This window comes from Notechis scutatus, chromosome 1, assembly GCF_049901735.1.
Source record: "Notechis scutatus isolate UNSWTSFEM ecotype Mainland chromosome 1, rNotScu1.2, whole genome shotgun sequence".
NCBI classification, from domain to species: domain Eukaryota; kingdom Metazoa; phylum Chordata; class Lepidosauria; order Squamata; family Elapidae; genus Notechis; species Notechis scutatus.
The window spans coordinates 81,128,715-81,147,664 of NC_142009.1; the positions used below are offsets into that span (position 1 = coordinate 81,128,715).

General features: G+C 39.9%; 1 protein-coding gene across 16 annotated transcripts in view; it reads right to left on the reverse strand.

Annotated features, from left to right (window-relative positions):
* Positions 1 to 18,950, reverse strand: part of MAP3K4 (mitogen-activated protein kinase kinase kinase 4) — a 110,096-nt gene that overhangs the window by 11,957 nt on the left and 79,189 nt on the right. For 7 of the 16 annotated variants that reach the window (XM_087969228.1, XM_087969254.1, XM_087969202.1 and 4 more), the window contains 9 exons: positions 16,531 to 16,692; positions 13,144 to 13,277; positions 11,120 to 11,198; positions 10,819 to 10,897; positions 8,854 to 8,950; positions 7,752 to 7,868; positions 6,771 to 6,871; positions 2,555 to 2,632; positions 649 to 840 (listed from right to left, as the gene is read on the reverse strand). In XM_087969228.1, coding sequence (XP_087825354.1) covers positions 649 to 840; positions 2,555 to 2,632; positions 6,771 to 6,871; positions 7,752 to 7,868; positions 8,854 to 8,950; positions 10,819 to 10,897; positions 11,120 to 11,198; positions 13,144 to 13,277; positions 16,531 to 16,692 — 1,039 coding nt within the window. The remainder of the gene's footprint in view (positions 1 to 648; positions 841 to 2,554; positions 2,633 to 6,770; positions 6,872 to 7,751; positions 7,869 to 8,853; positions 8,951 to 10,818; positions 10,898 to 11,119; positions 11,199 to 13,143; positions 13,278 to 16,530; positions 16,693 to 18,950) is intronic. The other 9 variants (XM_087969270.1, XM_087969309.1, XM_087969283.1 and 6 more) reach the window with 3 other exon arrangements.

Below are 18,950 nucleotides of genomic sequence, written 5' to 3' on the forward strand. Positions count from 1 at the left end.
ACAAATATATGTGTGGATTCTTTTGTTAGGTGCCTTGAATGCGCTAGGAATGAATAATCTAACTAATGCACAAGCATTTAAACAGAAAGTGTTTTAAATACACACATACACAGACCAGAATATGCTGTTATGAAAAGTGCATATTAACACCATCACCTAGCTCCTGACTTATTTCATCTAATCCCAAAGCTAATGATTTCTATATAAAATGCATGTCATTTTACCCTAAGTACCTCTCTTGTCACAGTTGCATTACAGGGCAGATTTTACTTCTAAATCACCTACAGTAACTTACAGAATATTTTGGACTTAGCATGCTTTAATCCAGGGGTGTCCAACCTTGGCAACTTTAAGCCTGGAGGACTTCAACTCCCAGAATTCCCCAGCCAGCTTTGCTGGCTGGGGAATTCTGGGACTTGAAGTCCTCCAGGCTTAAAGTTGCCAAGGTTGGACACCCCTGCTTTAATCCATCATGGCTTTTAAACAAACCAGCAATTATAAACACACAGGTTGACAAAAGCAAAGTCCTTAAGCCGGGTAAAAATAAAACATGCAGGAAGACACATGGATGTCATTTCTGGGTTAAAAGCATAAATGCAACTCTCTCCATTAACTGAAATATCAAACGACAGTTCCCTAGAAACTTACCAATTTTGTTTCCCCTTTGCCACTTAAAAGTGACCTTTCTTAAGCCTACATGCATGACATTATCACAGGATTTGGGCGTGTCACAAACTTGGCCAATGATGTTTTTCCGTCTCATTTCCCGATACCTCTTTTCTTCAAACAGCTGGACAGATTTTTGAACTGCTTCCATGGGTCCCTGTCTGGAAGCAGTGTCTAGAAACAAACAGAATAGGCAAAAGCATTGATTATGCATGAACTGCAGTTATTTACCTACACCATTAAAGCAGTATGAAAACTATTAGAGAGGCAAGACTAATGAATGGTCTAAATATTCTAAAGGTTTAGAATAAAAGTGTCAACCATTTAGACTTTTATTTTTACGAAGGGAATATATATTTACAAGATAATTACTTCTCATTCCTCCCTCTCCTCCCTCCCCCATGATTCAAATTCATATATACATTCAGCTGTAAAAATTGGGCATGCAGCCATGGTTCCTAGATTACTTTCACCCCCACTTAGCAGCATGGAAGCAGTTTGATTTACTACGTCATCTTCATCATAATTGGAAGAGCAATAGCACTTAGACTTATAGACACAGTGCTTTACAACCCTCTCTAAGTGATTTACAGAGTCAGCCTATTGCTCCCAACAATCTGGGTCCTACCGACCTCGGAAGGATGTAAGGCTGAGTCAACCTTGAGCCTGGTGAAATTCGAACTGCCAAATTGCAGCAGCCAGCAGCCAGCAGAAGTAGCCTGCAATACTGTATTCTAACCACTGCAGCTCTGGAAGGGATCTTGGTATAATCCACTGCTTAAGCAGGAGACCTTATATTATTTCAGACAAATGGCTGTCTCTTCTTAAAAGCATCCAGTGATTGTTGCCTTTGTTCCACTGGTTGATGCTCTCACTGTTAGAAAGTTTCACCTTAATTCCAGGATGCTTCTCTCCTTGATTAGTTTTCATCCATTTTTTCTTTTCCTGCCTTCTGATGCTTTGAAAAATAAGTCAACCCCATCTTCTTTGTGGCAGCCCCTTAAATATTGGAACCTAGCTATCAGACTATCCCTAGTCCTTCTTTTCATTAGACTAGCCATACCTAATTCCTACAACTGTTCTTCTTTGCCATAGATTGCATCTGGGTGTTTTTATATCTCTGCAAGTTTGTGTCTATGTCTGCACTGGGAAACACAGGTAGGTTGCATAATCCCACTTTAAGCACAACCAACATTGTCTGGTGATTGTGCCTCCTATATGCATTCAGGGACTATTTTTCCCCACACCAGACTACAATCTAACACACCGGTCCAATGCAGGATGGTTGATTCAACTTCCTAATCCAGGTAGGAACAGAGAGAACCAGGTTTTAATCACCCCTTAGGCATAAAATGGCCAGATGGGTGGGTGGGTGAGTGAGTAAAGTCATCTGGCCATTTTATGCCTAAGGGGTGATTAAAACCTAGTCCTTCACCTTAACTACTATACCACACTTGTTTCCAAATTATGTGGATATATTTGTACTGAACAAAGGTGACAAGCTCCATGGGCAGTTACTAGCAAGAAGAATGTAGGAACTGACACTTATTTAATCCACCTTTTTATATCCCATACAACAGGGACAGGGCCATCCGGATGATTTTGAACTTGTATCTGTCATCACTGGCCATATTACTATTGTTATTATCTGAGGGCAAAAGGCTTCCTAGTCTCTATTGAAACTATCTAGAATATGGATAAATATAAGGATATGCTTGAAGGGGGAAATAAAAAAACAAGCTTGATTTGTTTAGGAACCAATATGATTACAGTTGGATGCAACTGTACGAAAAATAACCTTTGAGAGAAATACTAAATTATAGCTACTATGAAAGGACAGTTTGAAATACATTGCTTGCCAAAATAACAAACTCTTTTTTTTTTTAACCTTTGGTCTGACTGATAAGCGTCCGAAGCTCCCAACTTTTTCGGGCTGTTCCTGTATCCCCTTTTGGATAAGATGGCTCTGTGAAAAAAAGATGCTGTTAAGAAATGTATGGCACACACACACACACGCACAAAGAGCCAAGAATTGATTTCTTACCCTTTGATCAGCAGCTTTTAAGAATTCCTGTTTGTATGAAGATGAGATGAAAAGCTATCATGAGTGTATGAACAGGGCTCCCTAACAAGAGACACTATTCACATATCAAGCACTTACAGTTATGATAAACATTGGGCCCCTCATGTCCTATTCTTTATCCTAGACTCAGAGGTGGGGAACTGTGGCTCTTTTGTGACTTGTGGACTTCAACTCCCAGAATTCCTGAGCCAGCCATGCTCAGTCCACAAGTCATAAAAGGGCCATAGTTCCCCACCTCTATTCTAAAGACAGTAGTTAGATGTGAAGAACCAGTCAAGGAACAAGCATCCCTACTCCTACTACAACCTACATACTACAACCAATTCCCCCCCCCCCATGACAAAAATAACTTCTCAAGGATCAGCAGATCCTCAGTTATAGACTGCATACTGCATCACGTCCTGAGGATGGAGGGCAGTTATTTGAAATTTATAGTGGAAGCATGCTACAGCTCACACAGGGCATTTCTGACTCCATGGCAATAGTTTAAAATGAATACTCTGTAAAAAAAATGGAAACATTGAAGGTTATGTAAAAATAGACCTGTGCAGAAGAAAACAATGAAGTGAAGAAATAGAATTTCTATTCAAAAAGGAAAGTGAACAGCAAAGTAACTGAAATAAATGAAGACCATTCTCTTCACTAAGTGTAATAGAGTGGACCTTGGAAATGTTGTATTCAATGGAGCACATTAAATAAGAAAAAGCCATAAAGACCAGTGAAGGTTAACTTAAATATACGAAGTACTCTTGTTCTTTGTATAAGAAATGGAGTTTGAATGTTTATATCCTGACTAAGGAATATAGGTGGTCCTTGACTTACAACCACATTTGAGCCCAAATTTCTGTTGCTAAGCAAGACATTTGTTTCTCCCCATTTTACAACTTTTCTTGCCACACTTGTTAAATGAATCACTGCAGTTGTTAAGTTAGGAACACAGTTGTTGTTAAGTGAATCTATTGACTTTGGTTGACACAAGGTCACAAAAGGTGATCCCATGACCCCAGGACACTGCAACCAGCATAAACATGAATAGCTTGCCCTCGGAATTTGTGGGAGCGTCATCACTTGAGACTTTCAAGAAGAGATTGGACTGCCATTTGTTAGAAATGGTGTAGGGTCTCCCGCTTGGGGGGGGTTGGACTAGATGACCTACAAGGTCCCTTCCAATTCTGATTATCTGTTATCTGAATCAGTTGTTAAGCAGCCAAATTTTGTTCATGAGACCACAGCAACAGAAATAGCACTTATATACCACTTCATAGTGCTTTTAGAGCCCTCTCTAAGGGGTTTTCTGAGTCAGCATATTGCCCCCAACAATCTGGGTCCTCCGGAAGGATGGAAGGCTGAGTCAACCTTGAGCTGGTGAGGGACACTGCAACAGTCGTTAAGTGTGTAAATTGTTCATAGCTCACTTTTTTCAGTGCCATTGTAACTTTGACCTGTCATTAAACAAAGTGTTGTAAGTGGAGGACTATCTGTATTCAAGCTAAAACCCGAAGGGCATCTTAACAAAGAAGCTGCTTTCTTTAAATTAAAAAGTGCTGAAAGGAAACAAATGCTAATTTTTCCAACAAGAAACTACTTGAAGTACTTTCACTACTTCACTTCCAGGAAAAAAAATGTCTACTATCTCTGCCTGGGCCAAGAGCTCATCTGCTTACTTAAAAAACTGAGAGAGCAGCCCTAAAGGAAGCAAAATAGATTTTAAAAACCAATTTGGTGATATGTGGTAAACTATGGACCTTTACCCAATGTTAAAAATGCCTTTATTTATTTATTTGAAGCTATTTGGAGCCTCTGTGGCGCAGTGGTTAGAGTGCAGTACTGCAAGCTACTTCTGCTGCAGCCAGTTGCCTACAATTTGGCAGTTCAAATCCCATTAGGCTCAAGGTTGACTCAGCCTTCCATCCTTCCGAGGTGGGTAAAATGAGGACCCAGATTGTTGGGGGCAATATGCTGATTCTGTAAACCAGTTAGAGAGGGCTGTAAAGCACTGTAAAGTGGTATATAAGTCTAAGTGCTATTGCTATTAGGCTCAATTGGATATTTATAGCTAATGCATCCGTAGCCACTAAGAAATTCAAGCAACTGTGCCTAATTATCCCATACAGAATTCAAACGGTTCATCAAAACAAACTGTCTTATTTTGAATAACTGAATCTTGATTTACATAAGAAATAAAATAATTGGTTTACGTCTCGTGCTTGAATAGTCATACCAAATTACTTGAAGGGTCATACAAAAATACAAGTTATCCAACGACAGGCAATTCTCTAGATTATATTTAAGTCAGATAATTTATTATACATTATAGGTTATCGTTTTCCTATATTTGTATGGTTCCCCCAGAACTGAGCCTTCTAGCTGTACTGGACTATAATTTCTATGATACCTATATAGTACATAAATATGTAGCACAGTAGATGGGAATGTAGTATTTAAAAACAGCTGGAGGCCATGAAGTTATGAAGAGTTAGCATAAAGAAATGTCAGATGAACCAGATTCATATATGCAATTCTGGCAGCTCCAAAAGCATACGAATACTGTTGGTTCATATTAATTCCTTTAAATGAAAACAGGAAATTATTATGTAAGAAATCACATATGTAAGAAAAGTGAGGGCACACCTTTCAACCTATTTCTCCACTATATTGTACCCAATTACCCTGTTTTCTGTAAACCTGTGAAAAAGGAAAGCCAAAGATAGTAACCAAGCATCTCTTTTTCTCCCTCTCTGGAGATGATGTAAATATGCCAAGATTTTAGAAAAGGTGTTAGTATTATTGTCTTCCACTCCAAAAATATGTGTTTGAGCTCTTCCAAATCTGCACCTTATTGGAATTTATGTATGCAGTAAATTGCAGGAAAGGCTCTTTCATTCCTTTAAACTCCATGACTGCAATTTGCTTTATAAACATGTTTCACCTGTATATTTATGTGCAGAAAGGGAAATGGTGCAACAGATGAAACAAAGGTAGCTTAACAGAGATTCTCAGTCATCCAAGTCATGGTTGTCCCAAAGGTGCTTTTTCAAGAGACAACTGGACTTCCTGGTTTTTATCTGAAGACGTTTCACTTCTCATCCAAGAAGCTTCTTCAGCTCTGACTGGATGGTGGCGATATGGAACCTTCTATTCCCCACCATCCAGTCAGAGCTAAGAAGCTTCTTGAATGAGAAGTGAAACATCTTCAATGTCTTCAAAGAAAAACCAGACAGTCCAGTTGCCTCTTAAAAAAGCATCTTTGGGACAAAAGTAACTTCCTTTTATTACTTATTGTCTAAAGAGGATGCTCTTTGAGTGATCGGTTCCTAGTGAATGCTTTCCTTGGGAATTTTTCTTTAATGTCTCAAAGGTGCTTTCTTTCGAAAGGCAACTGGACTTTCTTCTTTTGCTTGAAGATGTTTTGCTTTTTATCCAAGAAGGTTCTTCAGTTCTGACTGAATGGTGGAGAATTCCTTGCAGTCATGTTGTCTTTCTGAGTCTCATGAGGCAAACAAGAAAGTCCACTGGCTTTTGAAAAAAAAAACACCTTTGGAACAACCATGACCTTGACATCTGAGAATCCCCATAGATATTTAATTTAATGTGTTTACCAACAAGTTTGCAGCAGTCTTCTCAACCCCAGCCCACACATATCCCAGAAAGACTATCTCCTAGGGAAACCTATTTAAGACCTTCTTTTCTACCAGCTCTTCCGCCCTCAAACATATAGATCCCTCAAGTGATTTTATTTGTGCTCAGATAGTTGTTATAGTTGTTGTCATAGCTTGTTGAAGTTTAGGCAACTTCAAATGAAAGTGCCATACAAATAAATTTCAAGACTAGAATTAATTTTTTAAAAAGCCATTCTATTTTTTTAAAAAAAAAAAAAAACCCGACCCTATATTATCAAAGTCCCCATAATTATATCAGAGTAAGGATACCAAACTAAAAGTTAAGCAGAAGCTTTGCCAGGATATGATAAATATATTTTAGGGGAAATAGCATTCATATACAATCAACATTATATTAGCACCTTCTCTTTCTTCTGTGGGACTTGAATGTCGGCTTAGTGATCTAAACTGTAGTTCAGCAGCAATTGAAGCCAGGCGATCATTTTCAGGAACACTGGAGCCTCTGTTTTTTTTAAAAATGAAACAATAAAAAAACACAGTTGTTTTATTGATCAGGACTTTTACTCCCCTCATTTCTAAAGTGGCAAAAGAATGAAAATGCAAATAAGAACACAGCTGTGACTGGTTGTGTTAACCAAAGCTATAGTTAAAAAAACACCAAGCTAAATATGTAGAATATATAACCACATAACTGTATCCATTATCCTTAATAAAGGACCTTTTTTTAAACAAATATTGTTTTTAATGTTAAGAGTCAGTGAAACTAAATGCGAAAATAGCCGGCATATATCAATGTAAACCTTAAGCTGCATATATGAGTGATTTAAAAAACCCCAATAATCTCCTAATAAATTAATAACTGAAATCTTTGGCATTACCATAGGCCAGCTTTTTGAAAAGAGTTTTAATTGACAGATACACAAATTGCAGTTTTAGGAAATGGAATGGTAAAGCACTGGTTTCAGCACCAGTTTGCAAATGCACGTATATAACACCGTGTATCTGTGGTCCTGGCCATATCTCAAATGTGTTTATATCTATGCATTTGTACTGGCTGTATCATTGGTTTAATTTCATGACTTGAATCACAGGTAGTACTACAGAAATGTAGAAAGGGTAGACAAAAGGAATGGCATGCATTAAAGAGAATGAAATAATTCAAACTTTTTTAAAAATAAAAATAAAACATGCATTATCAAAAATGTAGCCAAACATGCACTTCGTAGAAATGTCTTTAAGAATTTGACACCCTGAATGGAAACAAGTCAGTCATGGGGAACACACAATGGAATCAAGAGGAACTACTGAGGTCTAAGTGCACACATGGTTTGTATGAGTGGCATGAACAAGCATGAGTCTGCCACGCTGGGGAGTGGAGCTACCTGAGGTCATTTGCACTGCTGACGGGTTTTGGCTGAGTTGAGTCACTCCCAACAGGAGTGGGGCGACTGAAAGCAGGGCTGCAATGGTTCCGTACATCACATGGGATATTCCTTGTGCTGCAGTGAGAAGAAAAGCTTCAGGAAAAAAAGAAAAGAAAGAAGCAGCTCTGGCTCCACTTTAAAATGGATTTCTTTAAAAAAAGTAAGATGACTCAAAACAGCAGCCTGGAAACCAAAATCTTGTAAAACATTAAAACTTGGCTTCTAACCCACGGGAAGGATTTCTGAAGTGCTGAAGGCAAAATTAGAAAGAAAGAAAAAAGGTAATGAAGATCATGGACCACTTCAGAAGTCACTTGGGGTTTTAATTTATGGACGTGTATTCAACTAACAAAACATGGTTCTTAGTTGCATTCAACTAAGTTTCATTAACAACAAAACATGGAAGCCGCCATGCTATAGACAAATCCACACACATTTATTTTTAAGAAACAGAAGATAATGTGATACCACCAAAGTTTATCTTCTGCATCTCAGTTCCTTGGCAATCTCTTAAAAGTGGGCATTTTTAGTAAATTTTAGTAAATACCATCAGAAGCAGATTCTCAAGGCCTCTTTAAAAATGTAGCCTGGTAGACTGATCTGAGGGACAACCTTCTTTCCTTGTATCACCTCAAGACTGAGCATTCAGAAAGGAAATGTAGCACAGAGCTAGGATATGTATAAGAGTAGAAAAAGGAAGACTTGCTTCATTCTGATTGTCTTGCAGGCCATGGAGAAACGAAAAAAGCAACATAAAGTGTTCTTTAATTTAAAAATCAGCAGAGGGAGAGGAAGAACTAAATTACGCCTCGGCTTGTCATTCAGCAATTGTCAAAGATGCAATTCCACTATAGACAGGCATGCTGCACACACCACACAGAAGAGCAAGTCCTTACCAAGGTTGGACAGAAAGTTGTGTTTTCCCCAGGAGTACAAAGACTGTGCTTTAATGTAGAAGGGGAGGAAGGATAGCTAGAGGATGATATTGCTGGAACTGCTTTAAAAACTTCATTTTTGTTTTCGGTAAGTTAATAAAAGTGTGGGATAAGGCTTTACATACCTGAACCCTTCAGGTGTTGGGATGATGAGGTGAGGATTTGGGGGATCACTGTGGCATCTAGGTACTTTCATGGGACGAGGGCTATTCCGATTAATAGCTACAAGCAAAAAAAGAGAAGAACACTTGTGTGGGAACAGGCAGCATCACATCACACCCCAGATTGTATGCTCGTTGAATTATAATAACTGTCAAAAATGAGAGGATGCACTGGAATTCACTGATTTTGTAACTGTTTTTAAACAGTTCATGGTTTTGTCTTCAAACGTGTCTACCAAACTACTAAAGTGAACTTTAATTATCTAATCAGTTCAAAATAAATAGGCTAGTAAACTGAGCAGCAAAAACAGAGTAATTTATGTTGAAGTCATTTGGCATCAGAATTCACAAGAAAAGAAGCAGGTAAAAGTAAAAAGTTACCTAAGTCATAAGCCAATTCCAACCTTGATGAGTTGGTTAACATGTCTTCAGGGCTATAGAGACATAACCAAGGCAACAACCCAGAAGTGGTTGGCTTACATGGTTACAAGCCCAGACAAGGTGGCCAGCTGTTGCTACCAGCTGTTTAACTTGCCTGTAGGCATAATTTTCACAATTAACCTGGATTGGTTTGAACGACTCACTTTTCAGGCCCATCTTTGATGAACAAATGCATTTTTAATGTCAGAGGTAATCCCTCATGGGACTGGCTATTCAGTCATTAAGCAAAGTGGTTGCTAAGTGAAACTGTGACTGTGCTTACAATCTTAATTCATCTTTTCTTTTCCTTTACGTAAGTGGAAGGTTTGGTTGTAAAGTTGCCTTTTTAATCACTGTTGTAACTTTGAACAGTTGTTAAATGAGGCAGTCACTAAACAAGGACTACTTGTAATGGAATAGTTCTTTTCTATAGCCATATAGATGCAGCCGTGCTGTCATGTTTAACATAAGCAACTCATTTCCTTCAGAGAAAGCTACACCCAGTTGAGAAATACATGTTGCAGTTTGCAGATGAGATTCCACCTTTAACCATATAGGCTTGTACCCAATGAAATCCATCAGCAGAATGGCATCAATTTTTTTTTCTCCTTGTCAACTATAACAGGAGAATGATGGATAGTTTGCCAGTCTCTTGGAATGTTGTAATAGACAGTCAATGAACTATATTTTAAGTTTGCAAGGTATAAGGTACACAACTCAAAATTAAGGAACCTCAGATAGGACCCCGTGAAAGAAATGCATAGAGATAGCTAAATATCTGGTTTTTGGTACTTGCAATGACAACTGTAAGAAATTACATTGTAGTCTGCTTCTCTTGATTATACAAAGGCCTTAGATCCATGTTAAGATGAATAGAAGACTGCAATAATGTGCCCACTGGCGGAAGCCTTTGAAGAGGATCCAAAAACTTCAATCAGTAGAAAAATACAGCGGCAAAGCTATGAGCTACAAGAAGTTATCCAAAACATGCAACTCCATTGTTATCCTCTGGGCCTTTAGTTTCAGAGCTCATTGTAAAAACTGTTCATTACCATTAGAGCTTTGAACAATTTGGGGCCAAGATTCCTAAAATGCCACTCCCTCCCATATGAAGCTGCCCACTCTTTGACATCATCTGGAAAGACCCAGCTGCATATCCTGATTTCCAAGACTCATTTGACAGGAATGTGCAAGAGGGCCTTCTCAGCTGCTATGCCTGGAATGTCTGTTCTCTGGAAAAGCAATATGGCTCCTTGCCTAATGTCACTCTAATACAATCTCTATTTCGGGAAAAAACTCTGCATCTTTGCTATTTTGTCTTCTCTTTCTTGCTTCTATTTTAAAACATATTATCTGGGGCTTCTCATATTTAAAAATGCTAACGTAATCATTCTTGTAACTGTGATTAAATCAGTGCTTATTTAATTTCCAAATAACTTAGATCACATCCCATTTTTATAAACTATTAGCTTCAAAATTCCACAGAAGAGACTACAACTGCTGCCTTACCAAGGTACAAACCTGTAACAGGACTGTGAGGCTTTCCTATAACATGGCCAATGCATTCATTCATCAATGACTGCAAACTCTGGGGGGAAAAAACACAGAAAAAAACCCATTGAAAGTTATACTGCTGTATCTTCAAATCATGAAAAATGAATAGATTGGGAACCCATTACGTTAATTTAATGAAGATTAAGCCATTAATAAGGATAAACTATTAAATCATTTTTTAGTAGGACAATTACTGGTTTCATATATAGTTGGCAATGTTTATCCATTTGAAATGTATGATTAATTAACAGCATACCAAGAAATCATCTTCAGGCAGAGCAGAAATAAAGGCTGGTTCAATGGCTTGAAGAAAATCAAACCCCTGTGTTGCCCACCTGTCCAACAGAAAGAAATTATTTGTTGACGTTTATACCAAAAATTCTATTTATTGAGAACACAGGTAATCCTCAACTTCTGACCACAACTGGGACCAGAACTTTAGTCATAAGTTATTGTGGTCATAAGTCAAGGCACTTATATGACTGTACCAGGTTTTTTTTCCCCTACTGATTTTACGGCAGTTTTTAAGCAAATCACAGTTGTACATCTGAATCACATAGTCATTAAGCAAATCACATGGTCGTTAAGGAAATCGCATGTCATTAAATGAAACCATTCTTCCAAATGGGATTTTTTTTTTTGTCAGAAGCCAGCAAATTACATTACCACAGGGCGCTACAATGAGTCATAAATTGAACTGGTTGAACTGGAACCCATGAAATATGCCCATGGCAGTGTAAAGCACCCATTCCGAAGCTATCATAACTTTGAATGATCATTAAGCAACCAGTTATAAGTTGAGGACCACCTAAAATAATGCTCTGTTATACTACCTAAGTCTGGCCTTTCAAGTATTTATAATTTAAGTAATAGGATTAATTTAAGGTTGCATACCTAAAGCTACTTTAAAACTATTAATCAGAAACAGTGCAGTAATCTCCACATGTTTAATTAAAGATACTTTACAAAAATAAATCAAGTGATCCTTCAAGTTTTTCTAAGGTCGCCTTTTTAGATAAAAAATGAGATTCAGCAAAAATTATCAAAAACCCCTCCAAACAAATTGGGAAAAACTGCTGAATCTGGACTGAGAAAATATAAAATCAGAATAAAGCTGAAAACACGGTAGGCCTTGGATAGAAATCAATTTGGTATTTTTGCTTTAAATATACTGAGTTATTCATGACTTAATCACCTCCTGCTAGGACTGTACTGCAATATGCTTTATGTGGGGCTGCCCTGGAAAAGCATTTGGAAGCAACAACTGGCATGTGTGGCAGCCTGAACAGTAATGGGCATATCCCATTTATGCTCAGGAGACCCTGCTGTTTGGAAAGCTGCACTGGTTGCCAGTGGGCTTCTGAGTACAATTCAAAGGTGTTGATATGACCCTTAAATCCCCACATGACAATGAACGGGTTATCTGTGGGAAAACCTCCCAGGTTCATCTGCCCATCCAATCAGGCCAAATGCAAAATGCGACCTGATGGGATTTTGGAAAGTGGCATTTTGGCTTTCTACCTCCATGCATTGGAACTCTGCCCCACAGGGATCTGGTTTGCTCACTCTGTCCTCGGTTTGAGGAGAGCAACTTATACCTAGGTATTTCATACAGGCAGGAGGGGGCATGTAGTGAGAAATTGGTAGGCACATAATTTTGTGTATTTTTTTTGACATGTTTGTTATTAATTTTGTTTATATTGTATGTCAACGTATCCATTATTTTCAAGGTTATTGTAATCTATGTAATGATTGAAATTGTTAGCCACTTTGGGAACAAGCAGCGTACAAAGCAAGCAAGCAAAGTATGTTCTTTATCCCATGTAAGGTGCTGAATGGCTTGGAACATACTGTTGCAGTTGGAAACCACAATCTTGATTAGGATCAGGCAAGGAGATACTGATATCTATTCTTCTTCCTCCAGACTTATTAGCCCCACCCCATCAATTCCACAATATCTCGAGCCATAACAATTATTTTTCAAAAGAAGTATATTAGAAAGGAAGTTCAATGCCACAATATACTATATAACTATACTGTCACTTCCCACAGAATTCATGAAGTTCAAGTGTACTCTTAACTGAGGCAATAGTGACTACATTCTATCGAAACTGCAGTGATGATTTAATGCATGGACACTGCATTAATTATTATTCAATAATTTAATCAGCACTAACTAAATCAATTGCTAGACAGCAGTTCTCTTCTGTGTTTAAGATACACACTTCACAGAAATGAAAGGGATAGAAAACATGTAAAAAGCTTCTACTTTGTCATTACCTGGGTCTGGTGCCACGTCCACTCTCACATTTAGTGAGGACATAATTCATCCATTTTCTTGCAAAACTGATATACTGGTCTCCTATTTTCTGTCTAAATTCTCCAGACATTAGTCGGATGACTTCTTTGTGATACTGTAATAGATTTCAATGATCAGTCCAGATAATGAACATTCAAATGGTTAGAACAGGCTAAAGGTGCAACTAAAGAACAATCAGACACAAATTATCCTACAGTACTTTGGACACGTTATCCAAAGATCCAGCTCTTTGGAAAATTCTAGGAAAGGTGGAAGGAAAGAGAAGAAGTTGGTGACCAGCAGCAAGATGGATGGACCCAGTTACAATGGTAATGAGTGGACTTTGTGCCCATCTTTGACCTTGCTCTAAAGGCAGAGGAAGACCTCTATGATTGACAGGTAATGGCATCTCCCAGAAAAGAAAAAGATTGGGGGTAGCATCCAAATGTGGTTAGGACATACCTCCCACCCCCTTTTTTTTTAACCTGAAAGAACAGGGGTCCCCAACCACCGGGCCCCGGACCGGTACCAGTCTGTGGAACATTTTCTACCGGGCTGCTGGTTTGCTGGGTGCCGCCATCTTGTTTTGATGAGAAAGTGCTTCCGGGTGAGCTTTTCCGGTTGGAAAGCGGCGTTTGGGTCCTGAAGGAATCCTCGCGCCTTAGTTTCATCGAAGGGGGGGGGCGGCTTCGAACGAAACTAAGGCGCGAGGATTCTTTCAGCACCCAAGGCAAGGCGAGCTGAGCGACCGTCCCGAAGCCCATCGACAAAGGTACAAAGGAGGAGTTGAAGGTGGCGGAGAGAAGCGGGGGACGGCTGGCCGGCCGGTCGCTCGGCTCGCCTTGTCGTCATGCGTGCTAATGCCGGTACCGGGCCGCGGATCATTTTGTGATGCCGGTACCGGGCCGTGGCACAAAAAAGGTTGGGGGCCACTGTGAAAGAAGTCTCATCCTGCTACCTAGAACTGATCTACTGTAACTGAAATAAGATACAACACAAATGTTTTGCATGTCTGGATCTTACTAGAAAAATTGGACTACTGTGACCTCTGTCCTACTTCTGAAACCTTCTGATAAACAACTAACAAAAGAGATAGCCAACATGGTGCCACGCTTAAGGGTTTAGATTGGAGGTGGGAAGTGAAGTAGAGAGACTCAAATTCTAAGTCCTCCCTCAGCCATGGAAGGGTGACTTTGGGCTAGGCATTCTTTCTCTCAGCCCAACCTTCCTCACAGAGTCCTTGTTTTGGGGGAAAATGGGAGGGAGGAGTGCTTTGAAGGCTGTCTTGAGCTGCTAAAGAATTAAGATGGGACATACCTTTAGCTAACAAGCAAACAACAAATAAGTTTGAAAGCACACATTCCACACTATAAGCACCATTGGAACAGATTGCTTTTAACAGGCATGATATTCCCCTCTGAAAAAAAAAAATCTGAAAAGTAGCCAGGGGTGCAGAGGTTGCCTAAGCACCCGCCGCGGTCCGCGCAGCGCCCCGGTGGGAATTAAATTGGCAACACCCCCTTGAAGCTTTAGCAGAGTAAAGTAATCAAAAGTGATTTTTCAAGGTGAGTCTGCATGATAGTTTTATTGTTTGACAAAAAATAATAATAAAAAGCACCATGAGAATGCTCTCAGGCAAAGGATTTCACATTTAAAAAATAAAACAAACAAACGAAAACAACAAACAAACCCTGCTTAACAGACAGAAAAACAGCCACAATGCTTCACCTCTAATTGGACTTTCTCTTTGTTCCCTTTCCTTTGATCAGCATTGCTTCTCTATGCTTCTTTCTAAATCCCTCCCAACAATTCGGCCATGCATTTTATTTTTTATTTTTTTATTTTTATTTTTTTTGCATGCCTTGAGAAACACAACTTCCTTCTCCCACCCACCCAAAAGAAGAAGATGATGATGACAGCAAGAGGCAGGAGTCACTCTCTCCCTTGCAAGCCCCCCAGCGCCTGGGGCTGGCGAAAAAAGCAAGAGCCCTTCTTACGATCTCTCTCTCCCTCTCCCTCTCCCTCCCTCTCTCTCTCTCCCTCTCTTACCGGAATACAGTCAAGCCCTTTCCAGCACGCACGATCCGCCGCCGCCGCTTTGCACCTTGCAAATGCAAAAACCATGGAGGGCTCCGGGATTTTGTTTTTTTGTTTTTGCAAAGAACAGCGCGAGCAAAGAAGAGCAGCCAGCCAGCAACCTGCTACCGGTAGTCCAAACTAACAGCGCTGCTTATTGAGTCGGAGGTGTAGGGGGGAGGTAGGAATTAGGGGGAAAGGGGACAGAGGGGTTGAGGAACAGGAGAGGAGACGCCTTGGAAACCATGCAAGAACTTTTCTGCTTCCGATTACCCCCATGCTTACAAGTTGCAAAGGAAACACGGAACTCAAAACAGCCCAGCTGCGCGGCTCGGCTCGGGTCTTCCTCCCCACCACTTAAAAACGTGGAGTTCCGGCACTTCCCACGCTTGCAAGCGGAGAGAACCGGTTGGCTTTTTTCCACCGACCAGTGGCAACTTTGCAAAAAAAGCATAATAATAATAATGATGATGATGATGATGATTATGATGTTCGGAAAAGAAAAAAATTGGAAAAAAATCCGATTTTAGTTGGAAGAATATCATGTATGTTTTAAAACAGAAAGATCAACAGTTTATTTCAAAATGCAGCAATCTCTGTCAAAGCAGGCAAGCTTGGTCCTTTTTGTCATGCACATAAGATACAACACAGAATTGTCAACATCAAAAAACCCATTTTTGGTTTTCAAAAAAGCATGTATTCTGATCATGATAAATATTGGGTTTAATACATTAGATTTTTATTCTGCCTTTTGTGGAGATCAGGGTAATGTGCATAGTATTTGTTTATTTAATTTGTACTTTTTTTTACAAATAACTCAAGGTAATGAACATCTTCCTCCTCTTAATTTTCCCCATAATAACAACAACCCTGTGAGGTGAGTTGGGCTGACAGTGACTGACTGGTCCAAGATCACTCAGCTGGCTTTCATGACTAAGGCAGGATTTGAACTCACGGTCTTACTGCCTGCTAGCCTGGTGCCTTAACCACTAGACAACACTGGAACTCTGCAATTCATGCTTATTTTCCCTCACCTCAACCACCCTCTGTGGCTGAGAAAGAGTGATCAGCCCCAATCATCCAGGGATCATCCAGCTAGAACCTGAGATTTCTCATTTCCAGTCTGTCACCTTAACTATTATATTATCTTAGCTCTAATTTTCCTGTATGTTGATTTACATGTAATAGCTATGAAATAGGTTGAGATGAAAGTAACAGTTTGCCAATGCTTAGTTAAAATATACGACTTCCTTTTTTTCTGAAAAGGCAAAAGAATTTTCTCTTGGACCTACCTCAAAGCCGAAGTTGTAACACTGAATCATGGCTTCTCTATAATATTGCTGCAGGGTGGCACATTCTGATTCATCAAATTCAGCATCAAATTCGGAAGTGAACATATGATCAACTCTATCGATTGCGCTGCTGATTTTATTGCACAGGTGCAAAGCATCACTCTGGAAAATACGGAAAAAAGCTCTGCTGATATGTTTGGAATGTAAAGACACATAATTCTGCTGGAATTTACATAAACATAACAATATTAATAATAAACATAAATGCCTACATCCTTGCTATTTAGAGCATTAATCTAGAATTGAGGGATAGTATTGCAAATCTTAAGCAGGTAGATCTCAACTGTTATGACAGGAAAGGATGCTTTACAGTCAATAAAGTACTTCGGCCTATTATAAAATGTCACTCCTGCTCTCCTGCATCACATTTACAATTGGTTGTAGTGTCCTGCAGCCAGTTTCTGGCAAAAAATGTCCATTTAGGACAATGGTTTCATACTTACAACTGATTTGAACCTATGATCATGTTATTTACTTAACAACCGCTGTAAAAATGATTGTAGAATATGCAGTCACCTAGGTGCCTCATCTTATCGCTGTCATAACTTATGACTGAAATTCTAGTAACAATTCTGGTTGTAAGTCAGGGACTACCTGTGTACATGTACCTGGAGTTAGCCTCACTAAAATTAATGGAATTACTTCTGTCAATGTGTGTAGAAATATAATATTAACAAGTAAAAAAAAAGTCATCAGTAATATGGCATGTATTCTTTTGGCAGATACATCTGACTATGAGTTGTGGACATGAAAACGATGTCTCTTACACACACTTCATAATTATATTTATATATACACTGCTCAAAAAAATAAAGGGAACACTTAAACAACACAATGTAACTCCAAGTCAATCACACTTCTGTGAAATCAAACTGTCCACTTAGGTAGCAACACTGATTGACAATCAATTTCACACGCTGTTGTGCAAATGGAATAGACAACAGGTGGAAAGCATAGGCAGTTAGCAAGACATCCCCAATAAAGGAGTGGTTCTGCAAGTGGTGACCACAGACCACTTCTCAGTTCCTATGCTTTCTGGCTGATGGTTTGGTCACTTTTGAATGCTGGCAGTGCTTTCACTCTAGTGGTAGCATGAGACGGAGTCTACAACCCACACAAGTGGCTTAAGTAATGCAGCTCATCCAGGATGGCACATCAATGCGAGCTGTGGCAAGAAGGTTTGCTGTGTCTGTCAGCGTAGTGTCCAGAGCATGGAGGCGCTACCAGGAGACAGGCCAGTACATCAGGAGACGTGGAGGAGGCTGTAGGAGGGCAACAACCCAGCATCAGGACTGCTACCTCCGCCTTTGTGCAAGGAGGGACAGGAGGAGCACTGCCAGAGCCCTGCAAAATGACCTCCAGCAGGCTATAAATGTGCATGTGGCTGCTCAAATGGTCAGAAACAGACTCCATGAGGGTGGTATGAAGGCCCGACGTCCACAGGTGGGGTTTGTGCTTACAGCCCAACACCGTGCAGGACGTTTGGCATTTGCCAGAGAACACCAAGATTGGCAAATTCACCACTGGTGCCCTGTGCTCTTCACAGATGAAAGCAGGTTCACACTGAGCACATGTGACAGACGTGACAGGGTCTGGAGACGCCATGGAGAACGCTCTGTTGCCTGCAACATCCTCCAGCATGACCGGTTTGGCAGTAGGTCAGTAATGGAGTGGGGTGGCAATTCTTTAGGGGGCTACACAGCCTCCATGTGCTCGCCAGAGGTAGCCTAACTGCCATTAGGTACCGAGATGAGATCCTCAGACCCCTTGTGAGACCATATGCTGGTGCGGTTGGCCCTGGGGTCGTCCTAATGCAAGACAATACTAGACCTCATGTGGCTGGAATGTGTCAGCAGTTCCTGCAAGACGAAGGCATTGATGCTATGGACTGGCCCCCCTGTTCCCCAGACCTGAATCCAATTGAGCACATCTGGGATATCATGTCTCGCTCCATCCACCAACGCCACCTTGCACCACAGACTATCCAGGAGTTGGGGGATGCTTTAGTTCAGGTGTGGGAGGGGATCCCTCAGGAGACCATCCGCCTCCTCATCAGGAGCATGCCCAGGCGTTGTAGGGAGGTCATACAGGCACGTGGAGGCCACACACACTACTGAGGTTCATTTTGACTTGTTTTAAGGACATTACATCAAAGTTGGATCAGCCTGTAGTGTTTTTTTCCACTTTAATTTTGAGTGTAACTTCAAATCCAGACATCCATGGGTTCCTAAATTTGATTTCCACTGATAATTTTTGTGTGATTTTGTTGTCAGCGCATTCAACTATGTAATCAACAAAATATTTAATAAGAATATTTCATTCATTCAGATCTAGGATGTCTTATTTTTGTGTTCCCTTTA